The sequence below is a fragment of the Hemicordylus capensis genome, chromosome 6 (genome assembly GCF_027244095.1).
Source record: "Hemicordylus capensis ecotype Gifberg chromosome 6, rHemCap1.1.pri, whole genome shotgun sequence".
NCBI lineage: Eukaryota > Metazoa > Chordata > Lepidosauria > Squamata > Cordylidae > Hemicordylus > Hemicordylus capensis.
The window spans coordinates 168,904,729-168,931,988 of record NC_069662.1 but is presented as its reverse complement, the minus strand read 5'-3'; the positions used below and the strand labels follow the sequence as shown (position 1 = coordinate 168,931,988).

Here is a 27,260-nt window from a genome sequence, read left to right as displayed (position 1 = left end):
TGCATTTGTGAACAAAGTTTATTATGAAGAACATTTGCCTCCAGAGGACACCAAGCCTGTGAAGGCAGCCCAGAACCTCTCACGGCTTTAAGGCTCCAGAAGGAAGAAGTACCTGCATGTACATGAGAAAGAGCCCGCAGCCTGGCGTTTGTTTGTCTGTTTCTTGGTGCCTGCCCTGAACTGCAGGTTTCCGTGTGCAGACCTTTGCTGCCATAGCACTGGGACTGAGGGAGCCATTTCTCTTGGACGTGGGTGAACAGCTTGTCCTCCCTCCCAGTCAGCTAAAAGCGAGCCCAGTTTAACCCCCCACCCACACCCCACTAAAAAGTGCAATGCAGCGCGTCTCAAGAAGTCTCTCTCCGTGATCCGATTATCTGCATCCCGTCGATCTCAAGGGCAGCCCCCTCCCTGCTCATCTCCTCGGGCAGTAGAGCACAAAGCCGTCGCGGCTCTTGGCAAAGTCGGGCAATGGGTCCTGCTGCTGGCTGTGCCTCTCGACGGTCACCAGCCTCTTCCTGCCTTTGAGGCTGACCTGGATACAGTCCGACACCTGCACCTGCAGCTCTTCCCGCTTCGTCCTGTGAAGAGGGAGGGAGAGAGAAGGAGGCGTGGTCGGTGTTGGGGGGGGGGTCAGTGGAGCTCTCTGCACATGCCTGGCGGGAGGGGTGGAACCAGGCCTGACCAGGCAGCAAGTGAGCTGGTGGGAAGGACTCAAGGAGGCAGTTTTGCAGGCAGAAGCCGCAGCATGGCCAAGCTGGAGCTCTCAGTGGATGCTCCAGGCCAAACGAGATGAGACGGCCCAGATCTGGGAATGGACCTCCCCACACGCTGCATGTTTGCCAGCAGCCAGGAGTGGGGCCTAAGGGCACCCGAGACAGCCACCAAAGGTGAAGCTCAGCAGGCTCTTGGGGTGGCCACCCTCAGCCCAGCACCCCTCCAGGGGCTGTTGCTGGTCTCTCCCTTCCGTTTATGTTTCTTAAGATCGCCAGCCCTTAGGGAGCCCTCTCCCTGCATTTGCTGTTTATTTTTCTGTGTAAACGGCTTTGAAAACTTGGTTGGAAAAGTGGTAAATACATATGCATAGCAGTCGGAACGGCAGAAGGGTGATAGGGCCGATCCAACTAATTAAAGGCCAATCAGTCTTTCAAGTGCAATAAGCAAATTGTGTGCCAAGCGTCTCTATAGCAAGTTAGTGAGCTGGCTAGACAACGGAAACATCCTAGCAGATGAGCAAGCAGGTTTCAGAGCTGCTTGGACCACCCTTGGCTAGGGATTAGTTTTGCAACACTTGGTGAAGAAGTAGATAAATAAGTCAAAAGAGGCACCGTTGGCTTTAAAGCGGCTTTTGATAGGATATTCAGAGAGACAGATCATGGAGAAGCTTGGCAGATACCTCCATTGGCCAGAGATTGCTCCTGATTCTCCCAAAACTCCATGAGAATACTTATCTTCAAGTACAGTGTAAACCACAAGGACATTTGACTAAATCAATAGCTTTTGAGAAAGGGGTGTGGCAGGGATGCATACTAGCACCCACATTATTTAACTTCTAACGAACCCCTGCTAACTGGGCAAAGAGGCACCTTTTAAATGTGGTGATTCTCTTTTATTTATCAGGGGGAGAGTAACTGTCCCTATCCACCCCCAGCACAGTACTTCCGGTGACTGTTGCTAGTGTCTCTCTTCTGTTCCTTTTTGGATTGTGAGCCCTTTGGGGACAGGGAGCCATCTTATTTAATTGTCATTTCCCTGTGTAAACCGCTTTGGAAATTTTTGTTGAAAAGTGGTATATAAATATTTGTTGCTGTTGCTGCTAATGAATATAAGATTCCTTGCTCCAAAATTAGGTGATATACATCTAGCCACTTTACTATAGGCTGAATGCAGTGCTGCATTTCTGTCACTGACAGAAATTTCTGTCACTGACGGTAGGGGGTGAGAAAGATGCTGCTGCACACCTTAGCAGCGTATTGCAAGGAAGAACTTGTAACTATAAATGGTCAGAAGACGAAGGGAGTGGTCTTTGCTCAGAGGCCTACTCTCCACAAATGGCAAATTAATGGTGTCCAGACAGACCAGGAAAAGCATTATTAATATAATGGAGTTCCCTTTCAGGCTACAGGCAGTTGGAATGCACAAATCAAATATGCTGCTGAGGTTAAATATAACTTCTGCGGCCATTCTTGGACTCAGTGGCTCCAATGGGGGCAATGACATTCCATCGGCTCTCAAAGTTTTTGAAGCCAAAGTGCTTGCCCAGTTGCTATATGGCTCTTGGATAGGAGCTTATCAGGACTTTCATTCTTTGGAAGTGGTGCAATCCAATTTTCCTAGATCCAAATTTGATGTCCCCCGATGCGTTCCGAATGGCATCTTGTGCCTGAGGCTGGGTTACTGAAGATGGAGTCCCACTTATGGCTCTACACCTTCCATCTATGGCTGAAATATTTTGTCCATCTGGTTTGGCTCCTTTGATCCAAGGTGATGATTTCCACTCTAATTGGCTAGAAATACTCATTGAGAAACTCATTGATGTATGGCTTCTCTGTGGAATATCTGGTCATGTCTAAGGTTTGATGGTGCTAAATCCTTATTAAGTCAGAGTATTCATTATGTAGACCACCAGAAAGATTTAAGTTTGGTCTCTAGGTTTGCAAGACAGGTGGAGTGGGGGACTAACTCTTAAACCAGCTATCTCTACAATTAAACAATACCCACATTGAGGAGAGCCTTCACAAAGGCACAATTTGATGTCCTTCCCTCTGCTGTTTTGGATGGCAGGTATCAGAACATCCTGGATGTGAATCGAACATGCCCACACGAATGTTTGGAGCTTGAAACAGTGGGTCATGTTCTCTTATATAAGCTCCTTCTATTGGGATGTGCGATATAAATTAATATCACCTTTCTTAATTAAGTATCCAGGAAGAACTAATATAATGCTCCTGGTGTAATGGGGAAGCAACCTGCTTAGAGAGCAGGAGGCTGTTGGTTCGAATCCCCACTGGTGTGTTTCCTAGAATATGGGGAACTCCTATATCGGACAGCAGCGATATAGGCAGATGCTGAAAGACATCATCTCATACTGCACAGGAGGAGGCAATGGTCAACCCCTCCTGTATTCTACCAAGAAAATCACATAGCTCTGTGGTCATCGGGAGTCAACACTGACTCGACAGCACAATCTTGCCTTTTCTCTCCTTTCTGATCAGAAGTCTGATATCACAAGCAATGTTGCTGAATTCTGTGCAGCAGCTTGCAAATTTGTGAACTGTGTGCTAATAATAACTGCAGCCAATTACACCCTGGCTAATTTGATTTTCAGCTATATACCTTAGAGTACATGTTTGTATGCACAATTTTTTTGCTCTGCTGTTACTACTGCTACTATTGCTGTTGTTATTGTATTTACTAAATGAAGCTGGTCATTGACCATAACAATAAAGATTTGATTTGGTGGTAGTAGTGGTAGTCAACACCTGGATGGGAGACCCGTGTATGCCTCTGTTGGTGGGGCAGCGGGGTTTGTAATTCAATGCAGAGAGCCCCTGAGGAAGATCCCAGGTTCAATCAATCCCTGGCAGCATCTCCAAGATAGGGCTGAGAGAGACTCCTGCCTGAAACCTTGGGGAGTTGTTGCCAGTCAGTGTAGACAATACTGAGCTAGATGGACCAATGGCCTGACTCAGTATAAAGCAGCTTTGTAGGTTCCAGACCACCTTGATTGGGACTGGGACCATAGTGCTGGGGGGAAAGGTTAACCGCCTCTTCCCCCAGTGCCAGGGTCTTAATCCAAGTTGCCCTCCATGGCTGCTTTTGGCAAAAATGCCAAGTGATCAGAGATCTCAGCACAGATTTCTGTTTCACCTGTAGATTATTATCATCATTCCATTTTCAAAATGATGTATTATTTATACCAAAGCAAACCACAGTATGCCAAGATTATTCAGGACATGATTTCCCACAAAGCAATACAACTTCCAAAAGCAAAAAGCATTATTTAAAATTTTGCTGCACGCTGCCATGAGTTCATGCGCCAATAAATCTTTTACATAAATAAATAGATAAATACAGGGCATGTTTCTATTCTGGCCTTATACTGTGCCAGGGAAGGCAATGCAGTGCAGGGTTGCTAATCACCTTGCGTCTTGCCATTCCAAAACAAAATAAAGGGACTTCGTTTTTGTACAGATTTAAATCATCTGGCTGCCCCTGCCTTCCGTGACCCTTACGGAACTGGCCAATTTGATTCAACACACTGCATTCCAGTTTTCCATTAGCCACTTTAGCTTGGTTGGTGTGTTAACGCTTCAGCCGTTTTTACTGATGGTTAACCCAAAAGCTGCCAACAAAGGTGTGGCCTTCAGATGACGGTTTCATTTAAACCATTCCAACCTCCCACATATCGTGGCAGCTTCGCTTACAATAAACTGCTGTATGAAATCACGAGGCCCAGTTCAGCAGACAGCGCAAAGCAAGGCTTCTAAAACTTTTGGGTCCCCAGGTGTTGTCAGACTACAACTCCCATCATCCTTAGCCACAACGGTCAAAATAAAAACAGCAGGACTGGCATGTTATTTTCAAATTAAAGCGGAGATTCCTACAATGTCCGTAAGAGCCCACAGAGGGCACAGAAGGTGCCCCAAGACCTGTGCTTGGCCTGCCTGCTCTCCCTAGACAGATCACCCTAGATCAGCCCCCCAGCTGTTATTTAATTACAACTCCCATCATCCCCAGCCACAGCGGCCAATAGCCAGGGATTATGGGAGCTATAGGCCAACATCTGTGGGAGGGACAAAGTTGGGCAGCCCTGCCCTAGATGAAAGTAATGCAATCGTAATAATGATATTTTTATATTTAGCCCACCCTTCACCCAAGGAGTTCTGCGGGGTGTACAAGACTCTTCCTCAACCCATTTTAATCCCCACTACCGCCCTGTGAGGTCGGTCCGTCCAAAGTCACCCTGACTCACCCAGTAAGCTTCTGAGTGAGAATCTGAACTCGAGGCTCCCTCGTTGTGAGCCTACACCGACCCACTACACCCCACCGACTGTTGTGGCGTGGCATTTGAGGGAGCGGGACAGCCCTACTATCTGCCCAAACCAGTATTACACCGACCAGCATCAGCCCTAGGAGGAGAAGTCAAGAAGAGGCAATGAGGATGGACGACAAGAAGACCCACGGATGTCTAGGAAGCGGCTTTCAGACCAATGGGCCATTGAGCTCAGAACGGACTGCAGACACGGACGGGCAGCGGCTTCTCCTCCCCAGGTTTCAGGGCAGAGTCTCTCCCAGCGACGGCCCGATCCCTCCCCCCACCACACAGCAGCAATGGGCTGGTGTGGGGAGATCAAGTGGGTGGCAGGGAGGGGTTCCTCTTCTCCGCACACCGAGCCCTGCTCCACCACAGGTGACCTGGCTCCTGCTTGAGTGAGAGGGACAGTGCAGGGAAACCAGCAGAACTGAGGGCCACACGGCCCAGCACTGCTGTAGGCGGGGGCTTCCCTTTAGGGGACCACAGGCACAGCCAGGATGCATGCATGGGTGGTGGTGGTGGTGCTGCTGCTGGCCACGTGAGAAACAAGGAGCATTCTGAGCAGCAGCAGAGTTGGATATGGAGCTTGGGGCCTGCTTTCCACAGTTCTGTGGCGCCAGATGAGGATTGGGCCCCTGGGAGCTGTTTTTCGAGAGGCCAGAGGTGAAGCCTGCAGCACTGCAGAGACAGAGGAGCAGGTTGGAGCGCCCGGCCCCACACTGTGGGGTGCTAATTGGCCGGCTCCTAATTAACGGGGGGGCCCTTCCTGCTGCTGCCCCAGCTGCTCCTTGCCCCCTTCTCTTCACTTAGGGCAGAGGCGGCCAAGCTGAAGCTGCCCAGCTGGGGATCCCTGGCCATTCTGGGAATGATGGGAGTTGTAGTCCAACAACAGCTGGGTGGCCTCAGCTTGGCTACTCCTGGGCTAGCCAATACACCACACCATAGCATGTCAAGAGAGGGCTGGGAGAGATTCCTGCCTGCAGCCTTGGAGAAGCCGCGGCCAGTCTGTGAAGATGGACCAAGGGTCGGACTCCGTGGATATGGCAGCTTCCTAGGTTCCTAATGTCTGAGGAGGGGTGGTTGTTCTAGCTGAGATCCACACATCTGAAGCTTGCAGATCTCGCCAAGTCCCCCATCCGGACCCTGTGTTCACATGGCAACACCCCAAAGCAAAAGCCAAGGCGCTTAAGGTCGCAAGCCGTCCCACAGCAACCTGCTAGGCAGTGACGCACCTCGAGGCCAAACCCACCACCCCCAGAGCCCATTCGCTCTGCCTCGGCTTCCTGCGGCAGGCCTAGGGGTGGGGAATCCGCCCCCTCTGCCGGCAGAGATGGCGCCGAGTGTTCAATCCGCGTCTAAACTTATCCCGAGCCCATGCTGACTCTTCCTGGCCAACCATCTCCATGGCAACCGGCACTCAGGAAGTGCCATAGCAACTGGGTCTCCAGCACTTCCCTGCTGCTGCCCCAAAATGGGAGCCGGATGTGAGGAGGCGAGGGCCTGGAAGGAACCGGCCGAGGAGGGCGGAAGGCCCACGGATCCAGACCCCTCTCCGCACCATGCGCTGAGTGGAGCTGGGTGTGCCCTTTGACACATGGGGGGATGCAGCCAGGGGCCGCCCTCGGTGACTGGAGATGGATTCAGGGCCCCCTTCTTGCACCGACGCTGGCCTGGGGTATGACCGGATGAAAGGCTCTCATTCCTTCCTGTGCAAGACTCACTGGAATGAATAGTGAGCCATGCTGTGTGAGAGCAGGACGGCCAGGCACGTGTGCTCCCCGCCCATTCACTCCAGTGAGGGCTGTGCAGGAGAAGCTTCTCGGCAGCTCACGTCATAGGAACCTAGGAAGCTGCCACATACCGAGTCAGACCCTTGGTCCATCTAGCTCAGCATTGTCTGCACAGACTGGCAGCGGCTTCTCCAAGGTTGCAGGCAGGAATCTCTCCCAGCCCTCTCTTGGAGATGCTGCCAGGGAGGGAACTTGGAGCCTTCTGCTCTTCTCAGAGTGGCTCCATCCCCTGAGGGGAATATCTGACAGTGCTCACACTTCTAGTCTCCCGTTCAAATGCAACCAGGGCGGACCCTGCTTAGTTAAGGGGACAAGTCAGGCTTGCTGCCACAAGACCAGCCCTCCTCTCCTTCCGTTGTTAGCATTTTAAGAGTTGCAAATGGCCCTGAAGCTCAAGGAGTTGTGATGGGCAGGAGGGCAGTCCACACGACCATGAACTGGGTACGGCAAGCATTCTTCCCTGCTCCGGGAGTTGTGCCCACCCCCGGTTTTGATCGTGTGTGAACCTAAGGAGGGTGGGGGGAGGTGGCCCGGTGGAAGGCGGACGCAGGCTCCAACAGTGTCGTCCCACCTCACACTTTCACCCAGCAAATGACCAAGGGTGGAGGAAATGCTGCTGGAGCCTGCGCCCTCCTCCCACACAATCACTTTCAGTGTTCCCTCTAAGTTTTTCATCTGTGAGCAGAATAGGTTTTGTTCTGGATGACAGTATCAAGGGAGTGGGTACCCCCACCTGCATTAGGGATGGGGTCTTCCTGATTCAACCTGAGTGGGATCTAAAACGAACGGGGCGGACATCCACAAATGCCTGGGTGTGTGCACATGCGCCTGCCTTAGAGGGACCACTGATCACTTACCCCTCCTCCTCCCCAGGCTTCAGCTCACACGCGATCAAAACTCAGGAGCACGCACAGCTCCCTACCAGCTGATGGCCGTGCAGGGGGCCTTATTGTCAGACCTGTGAGACCATTTGAGTTGACTCTACACCTGCTTTTAAAATTGACAAATGACATGCAATAAAAGTGTGCATCTCACCAAGATCTCATTTGAGGCACTTTTTTGCAATACTGAAGGACGCGAGAAGCAACTTACTTTTTAATGAGCACCCATCCTTAGAAGGAAAGGCCATCGTTAATTATGTCTCTTTCTTTCTCTGTAACGTACCAGAAGCTAAATAGTCTCAGCGGGTGTATCTGCAACTTTCAGCCCCACCAATTAAAAAGTAGGTCCCACTGATCAACTACGTTGATTGATTTACTGATTAAAATTTGCAATAAGTTATCACCCTAAAGCAGGGGTTTCCAACCTTGGGTCCTCAGATGTTGTTGGACTACAAGTCCCTTCACATTCTGCTGCAATGACTTTCATTGCAGCAGAGGATGATGGCACTTGCAGTCCAACATCATCTGGGGACCCAAGGTTGGCAACTCCTGCCTTAGATATCACGCATGGTCACACACAAAAATTTCAGCAGACTTATTGTGCCTGGGGATGAGGGATGGAAGAAGTGTACGTTTTAGCACCATGGGATGGCCCTTTCCATTCCAGAGCGTGAAGATGCAGGCTTGCAAAGCAGTGCTTTGATTCATTGACCTGCCTGCAGGGGAGTTCCTTGGAGACTCACCCGCTTCCCTCGCCTGACAAAGTGGCTCGGCTGCTGCCGCTTTCATGCCGCACACGTGCTGCCATCTGGAAGGCGACCTCTGACCCTGCCTCGACCCATCTTTTCAGAGGGGGTAATGGATACCCCCTGGTCGACATCTGTCTTTGGCAAGCCTCCTTCCTGCCTGACTGGGTCTGAAAGGAAACTGGGAAGAGCATGGCCTGGACAGGGAAAGCCTGGGAATTGCCCCCCCCCCCCCCCGCCGGCTATCCTGCCGTCCCGTCATCCCTGCTGTGGTTTGAAGCAGGAGGGAGCTGCGTGCCCCGAATGCCGATGCCCCAAAGCCCAAGTGCCTGAGGGCAAGTCCGTTGATGGAAGGAGGAGCTAATCTAGACCACAGGAGCGCAACTTCAACCCTCCAGCTCTTGTTGGACTACAACTCCCATCATCCCCAGCCACAGGGGCTGATGGTCAGGGATGAAGGGAGCTGTAGTCCAACAGCTATAGTTACAGCTACAACCCCTCCCTAGAAGGGGAGGGGTGGTTGTGCCTGTCTTGTGGTAGCAAGCATGTTGTCCCCTTTGTGAAGTAGGGACCATGCCAATGGAAGGGAGACTACATGTGTGAGCACTGTGGGATATTCCCCTTAGGGGATGGGGCCGCTCTGGGAAGAGCATTGGCATGCAGAAGGTTCCAAGTTCCCTCGCTGGCATTTTCAAGGTAGGGCTGAGAGGGACTCCTGCCCGCAACCCTGGAGAAGCTGCTGCCGGTCTGGGTAGACAATCCTGAGCTAGATGGACCAAGGGTCTGACTCAGTCTATGGCAGCCATGGAACCCAGGACCTCTTACAATGTCAGTGAGCATTATACCCCTAGACCGACATAGCATAGCAGAGAGGCATATGGCCCCGTAGGGAGGCTGGCTCTGCAGTCTCCTACAGGCCTCCGCTTTCCAATAAGAAGAGGGGAAAAGTTGCTGGTGTTTAAGGCAAAGCTGCTTGAATTATTTCTGCTATTATTAGGCATATTTTCTATAGCAGTTTCCAACACAATGTCTCAACAGGGCAGTCCTACAGCGCAAAAGGCATGATGGGAGAAAGAATGAGAAGATGGCTCCCTCTCCCAAAGGGGCTCCCAGCCTAAAAAGCGACTCAAGGGAGGAGACCCCGGGAGCAGCCCAGCCTCTCTCTCTCTCCACCCCTGCTCCGGATGAGAGACGCGCCACTTTAAAAGCACATCCTGGCTGCAGGCAGGTATAGGGGGAGGGCCACGCGTGGAAGAGGCACTTCGCCCCGCGAGCAGGCAGGGGCGCCTCCCACACTGCGCATGTGCCTCCAAGGGGCCTGGAGATGGCTGCCTCCTGGTCCCAGAGAGGCCCCCTTCCCAAAGGAAACTCACAGAGACCCCAGCAGCAGCGGCTGAAGGGGGTCAGCGGCTCTCTCTCCCCCTGCCAGAGGGCGGCCCCCCCCCCGCCGAAAAGCAGGGCTCACAACAGGGCTCAGCATCCCAGAGAAGCTGCACTCGGTGCCAGAAATCAGCCCTGGAGCGGGACAGAGAATGAAGCCGAGAGAGAGCTGTGCGCCCCATGACGACAGTGCTTCCCTCTCACACCCCTGACCAACCACAACCTGCAAGGGACAGTTTTCATACCAGCTGGACTGCCTGGCCCTTCAAGAGCAGGTTCTGACATCACGGCCCTTCACGGGATGGAGGAGAGCTGGTCTTGTGGTAGCAAGCAGGACTTGTCCCCTTAGCTAAGCAGGGTCTGCTCTGGTTTGCATTTGAATGGGAGACTTGATGTGTGAGCACTGCAAGATATTCCCCTTAGGGGATGGAGCTGCTCTGGGAAGAGCAGAAGGTTCCCAGTTCCCTCCCTGGCAGCATCTCCAAGAGAGGGCTGAGAGAGACTCCTGCCTGCAAGTCTGGAGAAGCCGCTGCCAGTCTGGGTAGACAATCCTGAGCTAGATGGACCAAGGGTCTGACTCAGTATATGGCAGCTTCCTATGTCCCTGTGTTGCTGCCCACCTGTCCTCAGTGGCCTCTCCTCCCTGCCCCAGTCCCAAAGGAAGCAGGCAGATGCCCTGGGGGGGGAGCACATCAGGCCAAGTCCTTGATGCGCTGGGAGAAACCGGCCCCAGGCCGCTCACATGGCACCAGGGGAAACAAAGGGGCTGTTATGGGAACTCAGCTTCCTTAGAGCACTATTTATAGAGCAGCCCTGCTGAGCAAGAAGGAGCAGCCCTCTGCAGCTGCCAAGGAGACAAGAAGACACAGCTTCAAGAACCAGCCAGCAGCCTGCCCTAGAAATCCTCTCGGAAGGTGCCGAGTGCTGCCAGTTTGGGAGCCTCGCTTATCGGGCGCTCGCTTGAGCCACAGGCCTCTTGGTCAACAGCACGGTGGCAGAAGAGACCCTGACTTGGGGGGGGGGGCCGCAAGCTTCTGCCCAGCTCTGCGCCTCAGGCTGCCAGGGGCCCAAGCAGCCCAGTGCTGTATACGCCCGGGGTGCTCAGACGTGGGTCCCCCGTTGTTGTTGTTGGACTACAGCTCCCACGGTCCCCTGCCACAATGGCCAAAGGACCATGAGAGTTGTAGTCCAACAACATCCAGGGACCCAGGCCTGAGAACCCTGTTTCACTGTATTTTTTAACGGCTGGCTTTAAGTGGGGTATAGATATTTGGAAACGTAACCCGAGGAATAAACGTAAGGGCTGGCCCTCAATGTGGAGCGCGGCAGCCTCTGGAGGAGGAGAAGTAACTCCGTCTCCCTCCCCAGCAGCGGCGCCAGGCTCTTTGGCTCAGCGTGGCTTCGTTCAGGGGTGGGGCACCTGCCTTGCATGCTGGAAGTCTCAGGTCCCACCCCTGGCCGCCTCTCCAAAGAGCAGGGCTAGGAAAGCCTCCCTGCCCCCCCCCCAACCGGCCTGTTGCCCTGGAGAGCAGGTGCCAGCCAAAAGGAACCATACTAGATGGACCAACAGCCTCACTCAGGGAAGCAAAGGGCCAAACACTTGCGTCAAGACAGCAGTCCACCTGAAATCAGTGTCAAAACAGGGCTTCTCAGCCTTGGGTCCCCAGGTGTTGTTGCTGGACTACAACTCCCATCATCCCCAGCTGCAATGACCAAAGGCCAGTCTGGCTGGGGATGATGGGAGTTGAAGTTCAACCACATCTGGGAACCCCAAGTTGGGAACTCCTACATTAGGTCTAGCAGGGACCACAGATTTCTGGGGGTTCTCACTGCTTTGGAGCGGAGAGGTTTAATCAGGACTGTGGCGTGAGAGGCAGAGCTTAAACACTCTTTCCCTGCAAGCTAGGTCCCAACCCTGATCTCACCCTTTTCACTGCTGTTTTAGCTCGGGCAGCAGGGGCGGGGGCGGGGAGTCCAAATGAGACTTCTTGAGAGTTATGTTTCAATTGACCCCACGATGGTGACACATTGCAGGCTTCGGGGTACTATATGGCCTTTTTTAGCACCCAGCCTGGAGGAGAGTTCTGGAGAAGCTGGAAACTTGCTCACTGCTTTGTGGCCTTTTAGTTGGTCCGAAACAAAGATTTTGACCCATTGCAGTTGTTTGGATTCAGTGGCAGGGGGCATTTTTCTTAGTGGCAGTTCTATGAGCTTTCTAACTGTTAGTTAAATCTTGTTTGTGCTTTAGAGGTGTTTCCAATGTCTGTTTATGCCAGCTGCTTAGCAAGCAGCATATCAATCGCGCGGATGGATGGATGGGTGGATGAATAAATGGAGATGGCTGACCTCCCGCCAGGTGGAAATGAGGTGCAGCTGAGCAGTGCACAGGCCAGAACGGCTCTCTCTCTCTCTCTCTCTCTCTCTCTCTCACACACACACACACACACACACACACACGGTGTCAGCCACCCAGAGTACTGCCAACAGGCCCCTGCTGGCCAAGCCTCAAAGCAGACTCAGAACCTGTGAGCGCCCCCCCCACACACACACACACTGCTCGCATCTCACCTTGACACTTCCTTCTCCTCGCCTCGCTCTCTCCTCTCCCAGCTCACTCTTTAATCTCCACTCCGTAATGAGCTTCCTGGCCATTCCCCAGCAACCCTCTCCCTCACTCCCAGACATCTGCCAAGGGGGGCAGCAGCAGCAGCAGCAGCAGCACTTTCCTTTCCCCTGCCCTGGTGGCAGGGGGAGACGGGCAGGGGTCGTTCAGCCACTCCGCAGACCACTCCAGAAACAAGAAGGAACTGCAGAAACACACGGAGGCTGCTCACAGGAGCAGCCCTATCCAGGCTTGGGCTGCCCTGCTCCCTGGATAGGGCTGCTCATGTGAAGTGCCAGGATCGAGGCCAATCCTGGGTGCCCTTTTACCCAGGTACGTGGCTGTGTGTCTGCTCGGGCTGTATGAAGCCCGAGCAGACACAGAGCTGGGTGCCTAGAGCACCCGACTCACAGGCGAATCCCTCAATGCACAGCACTCATTGCTTGATGCATTGTGGGATATCTGGAGGCTGGGACGCATTTTCCGGCCTCCAGAATGCCACGTGGCTCGCAGAAGCACTGGCCATGTAGGTGTGTGAGCCACACGGCTGGGATCACCGCTGGATCATCTGGGGGGGGGGAGTTGGTGCCCTCCTGACTGTCACCCCCACCCCACCCCGCCCAGCAGAAGGTCGTGTGAAGGACCTTACTGAGGATAGCATTCAGGTGACAGCTGTTCTTGGAATGCCAGACAGTGAGCATGAAAATAAAAGCCAGAGAACTGGCTACTTGGTTCACAACAATAGTCCGCTTCAGCTCCAACCTGCAAGTCCTTGCACTAACAGGGTTGCCAAGTGGCAATGATTGCAGAAGCCACAACTGGTCAAATTCCCCTGTCAGGGTCTAGAGTCCTAGCAGCCCTGAGCCCTGGTGGCTTTCCCATCTGCCCACGTCCTTCCTCCTGGCCCAAGAGGAGCACACAGCCCCTCTTGTCTCTGGGTCTCAGATTTGCCAGGGTCCCACTTTTTCCTAGGTCTTCCTTAGTTTGTGTCTCTGCCACCCACTATTTGATTTGGACCCTCCTTCTCAGGGCACTTAGAGAAGTGAAGCCCCAGCCTCCCCCATTTGAGAAGGGAAATGGGTTTCCCCTCCCCAAGACATTTTTTCAGTTGTTCCAGTGGAAATATTGCAAGTTTTGGAAACTTTGGAAAAAACCTCTTATGAAATATTTTCTCTTTTAGAATGACATTGTTTTAGATGCCTTGTGCTCCCCCATATAACTAGGCTAGACTACAGTTTAAAGTTATTACAACTGCTGTATCCTGCAGGCATGTGTGACTCTCAAATCCCCTCAAGCTTCCAATTTCTCCTGCAGCTTGTGAAACTGGTCTGTGGTTGGAAATATCTGCAAACATCAAATGAAGAAATAGGCTAACTCGTGAAATAGTAAAGAAGCTTGTTTCAATCCTGCAAGCTTTCAGTTCTCTGACGTCCATGGAATTAAAAACAAAGTTTAGAATATGAACTCTTTCCACTTGCTCTTCTCTGGACATCATGGCTGTGGCCTGCTTTGACTCCTTAGAGGGCCTCTGCTTTCTTTTTAAGAAACAGTTTTCTAGACTCCATGGTATCAGAGAAAACCTTGGATCTCTCTCTCTCTCTCACTCTGTATAACTACTTAAATAAATAAATAAATCCAAATGATTTTGCCTGTGGGCTACCCAGAGGGCCACTGTGTGAAACAGGATGCTGAACTAGACAGGTCTTGGGCCTGATCCAGCAGGGCTGTTCTTATGATTTGACAAACTGAAGCAGAAAGAACAAAGCAGACCTAAACCACAAGCATAGCCAGTTTGCATAAATCAGGCCTGTAACAGAGCCCGGGTTCCCTGCACCTGGAAATTAGAGATGATGCATGCAGCAGCAACATATATACAATCATACTGGATCACAAAACATCAGGAGTCTTTACAGCAAACGAAAAGATATAAACATAGGAAGCTGCCATGTACAGAATCAGACCATTGATTGGTCCATCTAGTTGTGCATTGTCTACACAGACTGGCAGCGGCTTCCCCAAGGTTACAGGCATAAGTCTCTCAGCCCTATATTGGAGATGCCAGGAAGGGAACTTGGAACTTTCTGCTCTTCCCAGAGCAGTCCCATCCCTTAAAGGGAATATCTTACTGTGCTCACACATGTAGTCTCCCATTCCAATGGAAACCAGAGTAGACCCTGCTTAACATAAGGGACAATTCATGCTTACTACCATAAGACCAGCTCTCCACCACAAGACTCACAAAACATACAAGCTTGGTGCAATATATACGGAAACAATTCTCTCTCTGTGGTAGCACCTTCATTTGCAAGGATGCTTTTTCACGGCCAACTTCCAAGAAGTGTAAATTAAAATCACAGCTAACAGGTGATTGCATCCCAAAGAGCTGTTACTTTGTCTCGCACTTGGAAATCACACAAATGGTATCACAAGAAAAGTGCAACATGTTCACCACCTTCACACAAATTCTATGCAGCTTGTGTTAATTATGCATTATTTCTCATCTGTAATTAAAAATGCACACGTTGTCCTGATCCTGCAGCCAGAGAGGCTATTCTAGGAAAATCAAAATGAGAGGTCTGCTCCTATAATGGCCTATTACTATTCTTGAGTTTTCATGTTAACTTTGGCACAAGTTAACAAAAGTTAACAAACTAACTTGGGCTCTCTCAATGTAGTGATATCAGCTTAAACCAGTTTAACTGCCATAGCTTCCTCCAAAGAATCCTGGGAACGGTTTTGTGGCAAGGTGCTGAGATCTTTATACCACGTCCAGCTGAATTTCAGTTCATAACATTCCTGTAGTGTGAATATGCCCCGGAGAACATTAATTGTATTACTCAGCTACAGAAAGCAAAATGCTAGTTACAGTTGCAAATAGTTTTGACATTTCTGTTCTAACCCTCTAACCACATCTGGCCTGCAACACTTTCCTGTTCTAAAGGTCCCTTTTTAATCAGCAGCACCCGTTATTTGCATATGGGAAGTCCCAGTCCCAGCCTCTAGTGTCTCCAGTTTAAAAAAGGCTCAAGGGATGGGGAAGACCCTCTGAAAGCCGGGTGAGTCAGATGGACCAATGGTATAACTCAGGATAGAGCAGCTTGGTAAGTTCAGAGACGCAAGCTTGGAGCGGCATAGCAATATTTTAAATAATAAATAAAGAAAATGTTCATGGCACCACACAACCCAACTCTAGGCCTCAGGGGTGCAGAGACCTTGTGCCGTGGCACATAGCAGCCTCCAGGATCCTGAACCACTCAGCAAGAGATCCCCACAGATCACACAGCCCCCTGCTCCTGGTAACAGCCTGCAAGGGGCGAATGGGTGAGAATGCAAAGCGGGGCATGGTCTGCCACAGGCCTAAGTTCCCCAGGACCTCTCAGTTCAGCACCATGGCCAGCTCCTCTCCAAAGCCCTTCCTTTCTGCAGGGAGGACCACAGACTTCTTCAGACCCTTTCACAAGGGATGCCCGTCACCCAGAGCGAGGGCCTACAGCAGGCTGCAGACACAGGGTGCCGTAACTTTGCTGAAGCTAAGAGGGTCTTTCTGTGGTCAATGCCTGGAGGGGAAGCTGTCTGGAAACGCCATGTAGACTGTCTTAAGTTCCATTGTGGCTGAAAAGCGGGTGTTTCTGTCATCCATAAAATATTAATTTTTCATTTGAATGACAGATATAACTGAAGTACATAAAGGAAAAAGCCCAGTGCCAAAGATGGCTTCAAGCATGACTAAGGCTGCAAGACGAGGCGCAAGACCTTGAGAATTAAGCTCTGTTGAACTCTTTGGGACTTAGTTCTAAGCAACACAGATAAGCTTGGCCTGAACATTCCTACACAGAAAGCACATCTGTGCAACCCTGTGAATTGCATTCATGGGGACTGAACATTCCGCCCCTATGTCAGGGATTCTCAGCTTGGCTCCCCAGATGTTTTGGGACTGCAGCTCCAGCCACAGTGGCCAGAGGCCAACTGGGGACCCAAGGCTGAGAACCCCTAGCTTAGGGCTTTATTTCTCCAAGAGGTCCGATTGCCATGTTTCCTGGGAATATGTAAGACCTACGGCTCAGTCGTGGGACATGTGCTTTGCCTGCAGAAGGTCCTAGATTCAACCCCTGGCATTTTCAGTTGAAAAGGGACCTCAGGAGAGCAGGAGTGGGGAAGAGTCTCTGCTGCCACTCAGAGCAGAGAGGACTGTGCTGGACCAAGGGTGTGACTCAGCAGGCGGCAGCTTTGTATGTTCAGGGAGAGCAGCATTTGCTTGGGGTGGAGCACATTCCGTATCAACAAGGTGTCAGGCTCAGTTCCCAGTGTCTACAGGTATAAACATCTCAAGCATCAGAATTAGAAAGGGATTTCTGCCTAAGAAGTCCGTCTGCAGTTGCCACCGGCTCGTCTGGTGGCTACTCAGGGACGGGCCTTCTCCGCTGCAGCCCCAACGCTTTGGAATGCACTCCCTGCTGAAATAAGAGCCTCCTCTTGGAGAAACAGGGACATGATTTGACTCGCAAGCCAGAGGTTGCCAGTTCGAATCCCCGCTGGTATGTTTCCCAGACTGGGAAACACCTCTATCAGGCAGCAGCAGTCTAGGAAGGTGCTGAAAGGCATCATCTCGTACTGTGAGGGAGATTATTATTATTATTATTATTATTATTACATTTATATCCCGCTCTTCCTCCAAGGAGCCCAGAGCGGTGTACGACATACTTGAGTTTCTCTTTCACAACAACCCTGTGAAGTAGGTGAGGCTGAGAGAGAAGTGACTGGCCCAGAGTCACCCAGCTAGTCTCCTGGCTGAATGGGGATTTGAACTCGGGTCTCCCCGGTCCTAGTCCAGCACTCTAACCACTACACCACGCTGGCAATGGTCAATCCCTCTTGTATTCTACCAAAGGCAACCACAGGGCTCTGTGGCACACTTTACCTTTTACCATCTCTGACAACTTTTAAAAAGTCTTTGAAGATGCATCTTTTCACCCAGGCTTTTAATTAAATACTGTTTTAATAGTTTTAACATTGTTTTAAAATGTTGTTTTAAAATTTTAAGTTATTGTAATGTTTTAAGCTTTTCTGTTGTTGTTTATTTTGTTTTGTTGTGAACCGCCCAGAGACATAAGTTTTGGGTGGGATAAAAATATGTGAAATGAATGAATGATTGAATGAATGAGTGAATAAATAAGACCCTGAGAGCAGCTGCCAGTCAGAGCATGCAATTCTGGATGGGACAGACCAATGTTCAGACACCGCAGGAGGCAGCTTCATCTGTTCCAAGGTGGACAAATAACCTTCAAAGGGATTTCCAGACATTAGCTAATTAAAACTCCCCCACCATACACACACACACACACACACACTCTCTCTCTCTCTCTCTCTCTCTCTCTCTCTCTCTCTCTAGGCTGCAGAGCCAAACCTGTCAGCTTGTTTACTGGAAAACACAAAAGAAAGATCCAGACAAGGAGTGGAGTTTCTCATCGCCACAGGGAGGGGTCAGAGCCCTACCATGGCCCAGACCCCAAAGGATCAGATGAAGAAGGTGCTTGGCAAAAGGCCTTCTGGGGCTTGAATTCAATGATGGCTGCACCCCGCCCCCACTCAGCACCTCCCAGGCTTAGTCCTCAGCTCTGCTTCCCAGGTCAGGATTCAGCCCTTGACTCTAAGAAGCACTACTGAAGAGTGCTCCTGAGCATATGCGGAATGCCTCCCGCTGCTGGTTGTGCCCTAAACATGCACACCCTGAGGACTGGAAGTGCTGGAAGCGTGAACCGGATTCCCTGCGTGTGAGGCTTGTGAACGAAGCCCTCTCTAGGTTCCAGGGGGGTCTGGAGAGGTTGCCCGCCATTGATGGGGAGGCTTCTTTTGACGGATGGGATGGGAGAGAGGAAGCCGCGGTTCCCTTGGCCAAGAGAGCCCCTCCATCATCACGCCGCCTGCCCCACCCCCAGGTAATGGGCACAGAGCTGGTCTCGGACTGGCAATGGGCCCTCCGGAAGGGCCCGGGTCCCCTGCGGTTATGACGCCGCAGACCTCGGATGCTGGCGGGCTCTGCTGCCCCCGACTGCCTCCCGTCAGCAACTGCATGGTTTTCTACGTCTGCGCTGCCTCTGTCTCAGGGGTGGCCAATCTGAGGCTCCCCAGCTGCTGTTGGACTACAACTCCCATCACCCCCTGCAAGGCACTGGATGATAGGAATTGTAGTCCAGCAACAACTGGAGAGCCCCAGCGTGGCCACCCCAGCTCTAGCACACGTCTCAACGCAACATAAATATTAACCAGAGCTCTGCCAGTGCAACAGACTCCGAATCCTTCCTGTGCGTTCTCTCGGTAGCCTCATCACAACAACCTTGGAAGGCGGCCGGGTTCTCTTACCCCCATCCTGGGAGGGAGTTCTGTGTGAGAGGCTGAAATCGCAAGCTGAGGCCAGCCAGTGGGTGCGCAGCGGAGGCAAGATCCCAAGCTGGGGCTCTCGTGCTCTCACCAGTCACAGGACGCCACTTCTGTGGATCGGAAGTTGGTGGGCGCCCTAGAAGTCATACGCATCTGTCCGAGTCCTGCTCCTCCCTCAGAGCTAGAAACTTGCTGCAGAAAAGGCTGGTGGGTGCCAGCAGAACTACCCAAGGCTGTGCCAGAGGCCAGATCCGATGCCGCTCTCCCAGGCCGGCAGATGCCTAGACCTCCCCCTCCTTGGGCCACTGGGTGCCACCCGCCTGCGCACACATCCCCCCCGCTAGGGCGCTGCTCCTCAGCTCCCCAGGCCAAGCCTGGGCCCACAGTCTGGCAGCCCTTCACTTCCCGCCTGTCAGGGCTGTGCGGTAATTCCTTGCAATCCCTTTTGTGACGCTCTGGGGGAGGAAGGCAGAGGAAGCAGGCCAGGCCCCTCCCCTCCCCTCCCCTCCCCTTGGCGGGGCCTGTGTGTGCCAGCAGCTGCTGAGAGCAGATGGCGAGGGCTGGACCTTCAGCCTGGGGGGCTCCTAGGAGAGGCTCCCATCTGTCACCTGCCGTGAGCTGGCAGAGCCCAGAGGGCCTTTGCCCTGCCTGGGATGGGTTCCTCTTGCCCGCTGCATCGACACACAGAGACTCCAAGGCCGGTCTCCACCCGTCTGCGTCTGCCGCCTGGCCGCTCGGTCATCGGCGGAGGGTCCACTCCCTGTGCTGCCTCCACTGAAGGCGTGGGGACGTGGGAAAGGACCGGTTCCTAAGGCGGTGGGACTCCCTGCTCCAGGAAATCCAGTTACCTCCCTCCGAATGACATTTAGCCATCAGGCAGAAAGCTGATTGCTCTGTCCCGACCAGTTCTTGATTTGCATAAGCTTTAGGTCTCCTCACCCGGCGAAGGATACGAATGGCACAGACCACCTGGCAAACTCTCTCTCTCTCACACACACAGCTTCCTTCTCCACCCCGGATCCCATCGGTCACTTCAAAGAGGCACACACTGCACCGGCAGCGTTCTTGTGGCCTGCTCCTTCCTTCCACACCAACCTCTCGGGATCAGGCGAGACTCACTGCGCCCCCCCCCCCGCCCCACCCCACGGGCACCAAAGGCACAGGCCCTGTTGGGGGGCAAGAGAGGCAAGGATCCGTGGCAGGCATCGGGAAGCCTCCAAGCGGAGAGAAGAGGGTGTTTGGGGCCAGCCCTTCACCCCTAATCCCCGCTCAGACTCCTGCTCTCCCCCTTCCTGGCAGATTTGCTTAGGGTGTCCCAAGGGCAATGGGTCAAGAGCAGCTCCCTCTAATCCCAGCCCACAGATGGGGAGCCAGCCGTCCTCCTTACAAGCAGGGGCTTGTGGCTTGCACTAGAGACAGCTGGAGGGTGAAATCAGCCCAGCCACGTGCCTTTGCACAATAGCAAACCAGAGGGATTAATTGGAGCGGGGGGCGGGGGGGAGAAGGGCTACCTCTTACACAGTGCCCCCTTGTGGCAGATGCATGCTTATCTTTCATTGTACTGCTCTCTCAAGGGCCAAAGTTCTCTGAGATTCCCCCACCCCACTTATAAAAGTCAGTCACAGAGGCTGCTGTATAAGATGTACAAGGGGGCTTCTTAGCCTTTCCCCACTCAACAGTTTTTAAATAAAATTGCACACCGTCCGCTGTTTTTCATCCTGCAGGGGGGAAATATATGGGTACCTATACATGGGAAGAGAGCTGGTCTTGGGGTAGCAAGCATGGCTTGTCTCCTTAAGCGACGGCAGGGTCCAGGGTCCACCCTGGTTGCATACGAAAGGCGGGAGACTTGATATGTGAGCACTTTAAGATATTCCCCCTATTAGGGGATGGAGCCGCTCTGGGAAGAGCAGAAGGTTCCCAGTTCCCTCCCTGGCAGCATCTCCAAGAGAGGGCTGAGCGAGATTCCTGCCTGCAACCTTGGAGAAGCTGCTGCCAGTCTGTGAAGACAATACTGAGCTAGATAGACCAAAGGTCTGACTCAGTATATGGCAGCTTCCTAGGTTCCTATGTTCCACAGAGGGGGAAATGCAGTTTGGGCAGATTGATGTAAGCTAAAAGCTACTGCAGGATAAAGGGTTAAGCTACCCCACCCCCACCTGGGGGACCTTCTGCTCTAGGGCACAGCCTTCAGTGCCTTCATTGTGTGAAATAAAAAGGAACAAACTATACACAACTACCAGCATGAGACCTCAGGGAAAGGGATAAACCAGGGGCAGAAAATCACATTGCCCTGGGGAAAAAAAGCGATACAAATATGGGTTGACAGCCTGTTTGGGCTGAATTAGAGAGAGGCCTCCCTGGGCCTTGGGCCATTGTGGCTGGGGATTGTGGGAGTTGTAGTCCAGCAACATCTGGGGACCCAAGCTGGAGAACCCCTGTCTTCATGCAAGCCTCCCTAGAACAGATTTGAAGGTAGGTGCCCAGGGAGAGGAGAGGGGGGCGTCTCTGTTGCTGCTTCCCTAACCAAGCAGAGCTGCTGGGGCTGGTCACACACCGACATGCCCATTTTCCTCCACCAGTCAGGGATGGGGGGCGGGGGGGGGGGGGGCGCAAGGCTGCTTTCCAGTCTCCAGAGCCACAGGCCCAAGAAGAGAGGAATTAGTGGGGAGGGCGGGGGGAGTCCTATTGCCAAATGAAAACCTTGACCTGAAGGAGGGCCACTGGGAGGTTTCCACGCTCAGGGCACCGGACCAACTCCAGGGCCAAGGGGGAGAAGACCCCAGCTCAAAAGCAAGAGCCCTTCCAGGGGCCAGGGGAGGGCGACGGGCCTAAAGCGTGCAGACTTGGTGGTTCGGCGTCCCACAGTGTGGCCAGTAAGTCTCAGGAGCAGCACTGGCCTCCTCGGTCTTCCTCAACCGAAGTGGCTGGTGCTCCTTTTCAAAGGCCGACTTCGCCATATTATGGCTATAATGAAAGGTCCTTTCCCATCTATTTATGCTCACTGCCTCTTCTGGCCTGGAGTGGCAAATACATGCTAGAACTTCTAGTCCAACCAGAGGTGCTCTTCTTCCCCCTGGACTTTGGGGCCGAAGCCCAGGGCCTCCACAGCCCCTGGGCCCCCCAAATCCTCTTTAGTCTGTCCTGGGTGGTGTGGGTCGCCCAGACAAGCCTGAGGATGCTCAATTTGCGGGGGGGGGTGGGTGTCCAAAGACCTTGAGGTCCACGCTCCGGAATACCCAGATGGACCTCTGAGCCCACCCCCCTGGTCAGAGCAGGAAACCCCTCCTGGGGCCCTGGCAGAGGCCTGCCGCCCAGCCTCTGTCTGAAACCCGCTAGCCAAGTGGGCGACTCCAGGGTGGTGGACGAACCGAGAGGCAGCACAGGCGTCTGGCTACAGTGGCAAAATCTGAGGAGCTGCACATTTTGCCCCTCCTCAAATTTTGCCGCAGCGGCGGTTGCAGCAAAGGTGGAGTGGGTGAGGGAAAAGTGCCCCCTTTTACCTTATTTTTTTTAAAAAGGAAAACTCTTTTTGTTTAAGGTAAAAAGACGAAGCAAAAGGCTTAATCCGCCCCTGGGCGTCTCATTCCCAAAGACTGAGGGGTGGGTGGGCTGATGCCCAGCTGAGTGTGGAAGCGGCCTCTGCCGTCCGGCTGTACCGCTTGGCCATCGCAGGGCTTTCCCTCAATGCCTGGCTGTGGGATCCTGCTGGAAAGAGATGCTCTTGCAGTGCAGCGGAGCCCTCCCCCCTCCTCCCCCCCACGATTCGCAGACTCGAGCAAGTCTCCCCTCCCACCTCCGTACCCCCCTCCCGCCAAAGCCACCCTCACCCACCTTCTGAAGTGCTCCACCATCACGCCCACCAGCTCTCCAACCCGGTTGTCATTTCCCAGCGGCATCTTGTGGAGGCAGACTACCAGGCCGTGGTTCTGGATGTGGAACACCACCAGCTGGTCCTCGCCGCTGGTCACACTGAGCCCGGTCACCTGCCGGGGGGAGAAAGCACAGCCGGTCCACCTCTGCTTCCCAGAGAGAGCCAGAGAGGCAAGGCAACAAGGGAGCCCTGCTTCAAGCCAAGACGCAAGCCGTGGTTTACAGGGATGCTCCGGTGGGTTGGGCTGGCGGGCTGGATTCCCGTGACTGGAGGGTCAAGGCAGGGGCGGTCCTTCCATGAGGCAGGCCGGGGCGCAGGAAGCGCGGTGGGCAGCGGCTGGAACGGAGCACTGATGGGGGAGGATCAGGAGCGAGGCTGAGCAGCCCCTTTCCCGATACTGGCCACGCCCCCTGCTGGGCTGCTGGGTCCACCTGCCAATCCTCCCCCAGGGTCAGTGCTTTGTTGCAGCCCTGACTGGCTGGGCTTTCTTTCTCTGCCTCGCTGGGAGCCAGGCAAGGAAAGAAGCCCCCAGCCAGCAGCCAGCGCTGGAACATAGGACCGGCTGGGCAGGACGGGAGCGCAACTTGTGCTCCCAGCCAGAAAGCGCTTCGTTCGCTGGCTGCACGTGGGAGGGGGCAAGGGGCACCCTGGGGGAGGGGTGCCATGGTGCCCCCCCCAGACTGCGGCGGCCGAGGGACACTTGTTTGCCCTTGCTCCATTTCCCCCATGCCCCTGGGAGGGAGGGGAGGCGGTCATCTCAAGCAGCCAGTTATTGGGGTGCTAGCAGGGCAGCAGGGTGCCCCCACCCTCTCACATGCCTCCCGCTACACCCCCCCCATCGGAGCAGCTCTTCCTCTCCGCCACCAAGGCTGCCCTCTGCTGCCGCCACCGCCCCCGCTCTTCTCCCAGAGCTCCTTGCAAGGGTCGGGCGGCTGCCCTCCCCTCCTCACCCTCCTTGCAAAGCACCTGGGGAGAGAGAGAGGAGGCTCCTGCTGGCCCCCTTGCCAGGGTCCGTCCGTCTCCAGAGGAGGCTGGGCCCTGCCAGGAGCACCCAGGGCCAGGCAGCACCACTCGAGGTCTGGCCTCAGGCACTGGCTGCAAGCCACAGGAGCTGGGCTGCCTCCCAGTCGTGTTTCCTAGAGGCTGTGGGTGGTTCTCTGAATCCGTGACTCACCTGCAGGGCTGGGGGCTGAGACGGGGTTGGGGGAGGGCGGGGGGGGGAGAGAGAGGGAGGCAGGCAGGGAGGGAGGCAGACGGAGCTTCCAGTCTGGAATTAGCTCAATCTGAGGGCACAGCAGCCTAAAGCAGAGCGGTTGGCACACATTACTCCCTGGGCACCTGCTAAGGGAGGTCGCCTGACCACCAATATTCCAGCCAGCAGGCCTGGGGGTGGCTCATCACACGCAGCAGGGCAGCCACGCCCAGAGCGGAGGACCGATCCTGGTCTGAGCCCAGATGGTTCCTGCCGGAGGGTGCCTTTGCATCGCCAATTCACTTCTGTCCCAGAAGACCACTAAAGCAGGGTGTTTCCCACCCAGAGTCCCCAGATGTTGTTGGACGACAACTCCCACCATCTCCCATCTGCTGGGGTTCATGGGAGTTGTAGTCTAGCCACATCTGGGGACCCCAGGTTGGCAATCTGTACACTAGACTAGAGGATCAATACTTGGCCATCCTTACGCTAACATGTTGCATGTGGAATCTCCCTGCTGCAGGAGATTCATCTGGCTCCCTCCTAGATGGCATGTTTTGTTCCAACAAGCCTTTTAGTGCTCAGATTCTCTCCTTTGGGCTTTGCAATGCTGTCTTTGAAGCCTTTGTTTGGTTTTGTCAAGTTTGTTTCATCTGACTGATACTTTTGATTTGTGTTTGCTGCTTTGGTGCCTCTTGTAAGAGGGAAAATCAAAACATAACATTTTAAAATCAAGATACAAAAAACGCAGGGCCCCACCTCACTATCTCTCTGTAAACAAGCAAGGGCAGGGTTGGGGTGGGGTGGGATGTGGGAAGACCAGGAAGATTATCAGGCAGGGGTTCTCAGCCTTGGGTCTCCAGCTGTAGTTGGACTACAACTCCCATCATGACCTTCAACCACTGTGGCTGTGGATGATACAGGAGCTGTAGTCCAACCACATCTGGGGACCCAAAGCTGAGAACTTTTGTGACATGGGATTTCCCCCCCCCCCCAAGGGGTTGTCAATCTTCAGTCAGCACCGTTGACCACATCAACTAGCACGAAGACCTGTTGCCACCCCCTTTCTGCCCTCCTCCAACGGGGAGGAGAGCTGGTCTTGTGGCAGCTAGCATGAATTGGACTCTTTGCTAAGCAGATGTCCACCCTCGGTTGCATTTGAATGGAAGATGACATGTGTGAGCACTATAAGAGATTCCCCTTAGGGGATGGGGCTGCTCTGGGAAGAGCACCTGCACACTTGCATGCAGAAGGTTCTTCCATGTTCCCTCCTTGGCAGCATCTCCAAGATAGGGCTGAAAGAGAATCCTGTCTGCAACCATGGAGAAGCTACTGCCTTTCTGTGTAGACAATATTGAGCTAGATGGACCTATGGTCTGACTCAGATATGGCAAACTCATGGTGGACACTGGACAGGTCTATCAATGGCTACTAGTCTGGCGGCTGTGGGCCACCTCCAGGTTCAGAGACACAATGCCTCTCAATATCAGTTGCAGGGGAGCAACAGCAGGAGAGAGGGCATGCCCTCACCTATTGCCTGTGGGCTCCCCAGAGGCATCTGGTGGGCCACTGTGCGAAACAGGATGCTGGACTGGATGAGGCTTGGGCCTGATCCAGCAGGGCTGTTCTTATGGCAGCTTCCTGTGTTCCTAACAGACCAGGATTGCAAGAAGTCACACTTACCATGTTCAGAGGTATGGCTCGCATGACCTTGTACTGTTTCCTAGGTTCCATCTTGTACAGGTGCTGGTCTGTGATGAGAAGGGCTCGGTCTGTGCTCTTGTTACATAGGTTTATCTGCAAATGGTTGTGGGAAGGCCAAGAAACCCACAAGAGGGAGGAACACAGACAATGTCTTTAGCATCAAGAACTGATGTCACCTTAGCTTCAGTCAGAGAGATAGAAAATGACCAGAGTCACACACCACCACAATTCCTGTGGGCACTTTCAGTCTAAAAGAGCATCAGTTTTCCACTCCAACTTCTAAACAGAGCTTAAAGGGGTTTCACCATAGAGATGACAAAGGGTAAAGTGATGCCACTCTGGGCTGAGAATCATGGATAGTGGCAGCTTACAGGCAAGAGTGGAAGTCCAACTTGTGTGTCACTCTAGTCATCTCCTGTGTCTATGGTTTCAGCACTCGCCACTTTGAGTCTATTATGTGAACTGTCGTCCAGCAACAGCTGGAGAGACTAAGACTGGCCACTGCTATGGTAGCATGACCACAACCACCATTGTGGGGTCAGCTTCCAGAAGAACCCATTCCCAATGGGTGTTCATTAGGCTGCCAGACTGGATTCAGCCATTTTGTCAATGGCCTTCATATTGGCGGAAACCTCTAAAGGAGGTGCTCCCAACCTTGAGTCCCCAGATGCTGTTGGACTACTATTCCCATCATCCCCAGATAGAGTAGCCAAAGGCCGGGGATGAGGGGAGCTGTTGTCCAACAACATCGGGGGATCCAAGATTGGGAAGGCCTGCTCTGAAGAGCCTCTGGCTTCTCGGCTTGTCCCTCCCAGTTGTTGGCTCTGGCTACTTAAGAAGCTCAAACAGCACGACGGTCGCATCACTAAGGCTGGGTGGAGGTTTCCAATGGCTGGGGGGAGGAAGAAGTAGGACTCCAGGATGCATCAGAACAGGAGAAAACGGTGCCTGGACTTGGGACCGGACTGAAGCCTCATGGGAGGGGGAAGCGAGGTCAGCAGAGGGGCCAACACCAGCAACCGCTTGCTCCGTGGAAATCCCTTACAGCAGTGTTCCGGTAGCCACACTTGGCCAGCGAGCCAGCTACCCTGTTCTGCCACATGCTGAAGAGCCCTTGGCTACTCCTCAAAACAAAGCAATGGAGATCCCCCCAGCCAGGCACCTACTCTACTACTACTACTACTACTACTACTACTACTACTACTACTATACCGCTCTTCAACCAAAGTTCACAAAGCCGCTTGCAAAGGCAAATACATAAATAAAATGGTTAACTGTCCCCAAAGAGCTCACCATCTAAAAGGAGGCAGATACCGGCAACAGCCCCTGGAGGGATGCTGTGCTGGGGCTGGATAGGGCCAGTTGCTCTCCCCCTGCTAAACAGAAGAGAATCGCCACTTTAAAAGGTGCCTCTTTGCTCCGTGAGCAGGGATAAGCCACCTGCGTGGCTGGCGCACCTGGTGAAGCTGCAGGAAGCCGTGCCTGCCGGTTCCTCACCTTGCGGACGTGGCAGGAGAACAGCACCGAACGGAAGTGGACCTTCTCTTTCAGGGCCGCCACCCTCTTGGCAAACTGATCGGCCATGGAAGGGTTTTCACCTGCCTGGAGGAACAGAAGGGAACAGGAGCAGAGAGGGTGGAGGAAGAGACAAAGAGGTGTGTGTGTGTGTGTTGGGGGG

General features: G+C 53.4%; 1 protein-coding gene across 4 annotated transcripts in view; it reads right to left on the bottom strand.

Moving 5' to 3' along the window:
- The window catches only part of MYO1G (myosin IG), a 78,965-nt gene continuing 51,705 nt past the window's right edge, over positions 1 to 27,260 (bottom strand). For 3 of the 4 annotated variants that reach the window (XM_053265749.1, XM_053265752.1, XM_053265751.1), the window contains exons 19-22: positions 27,080 to 27,184; positions 25,562 to 25,675; positions 22,647 to 22,798; positions 1 to 578 (exon numbers count right to left, since the gene is read on the bottom strand). In XM_053265749.1, the coding sequence (XP_053121724.1) occupies positions 413 to 578; positions 22,647 to 22,798; positions 25,562 to 25,675; positions 27,080 to 27,184 (537 nt within the window). In that variant the 3' untranslated portion in view covers positions 1 to 412. Of the gene's footprint in view, positions 579 to 13,640; positions 13,779 to 22,646; positions 22,799 to 25,561; positions 25,676 to 27,079; positions 27,185 to 27,260 lie in introns of those variants that run through there. The other variant, XM_053265750.1, reaches the window with a different exon arrangement.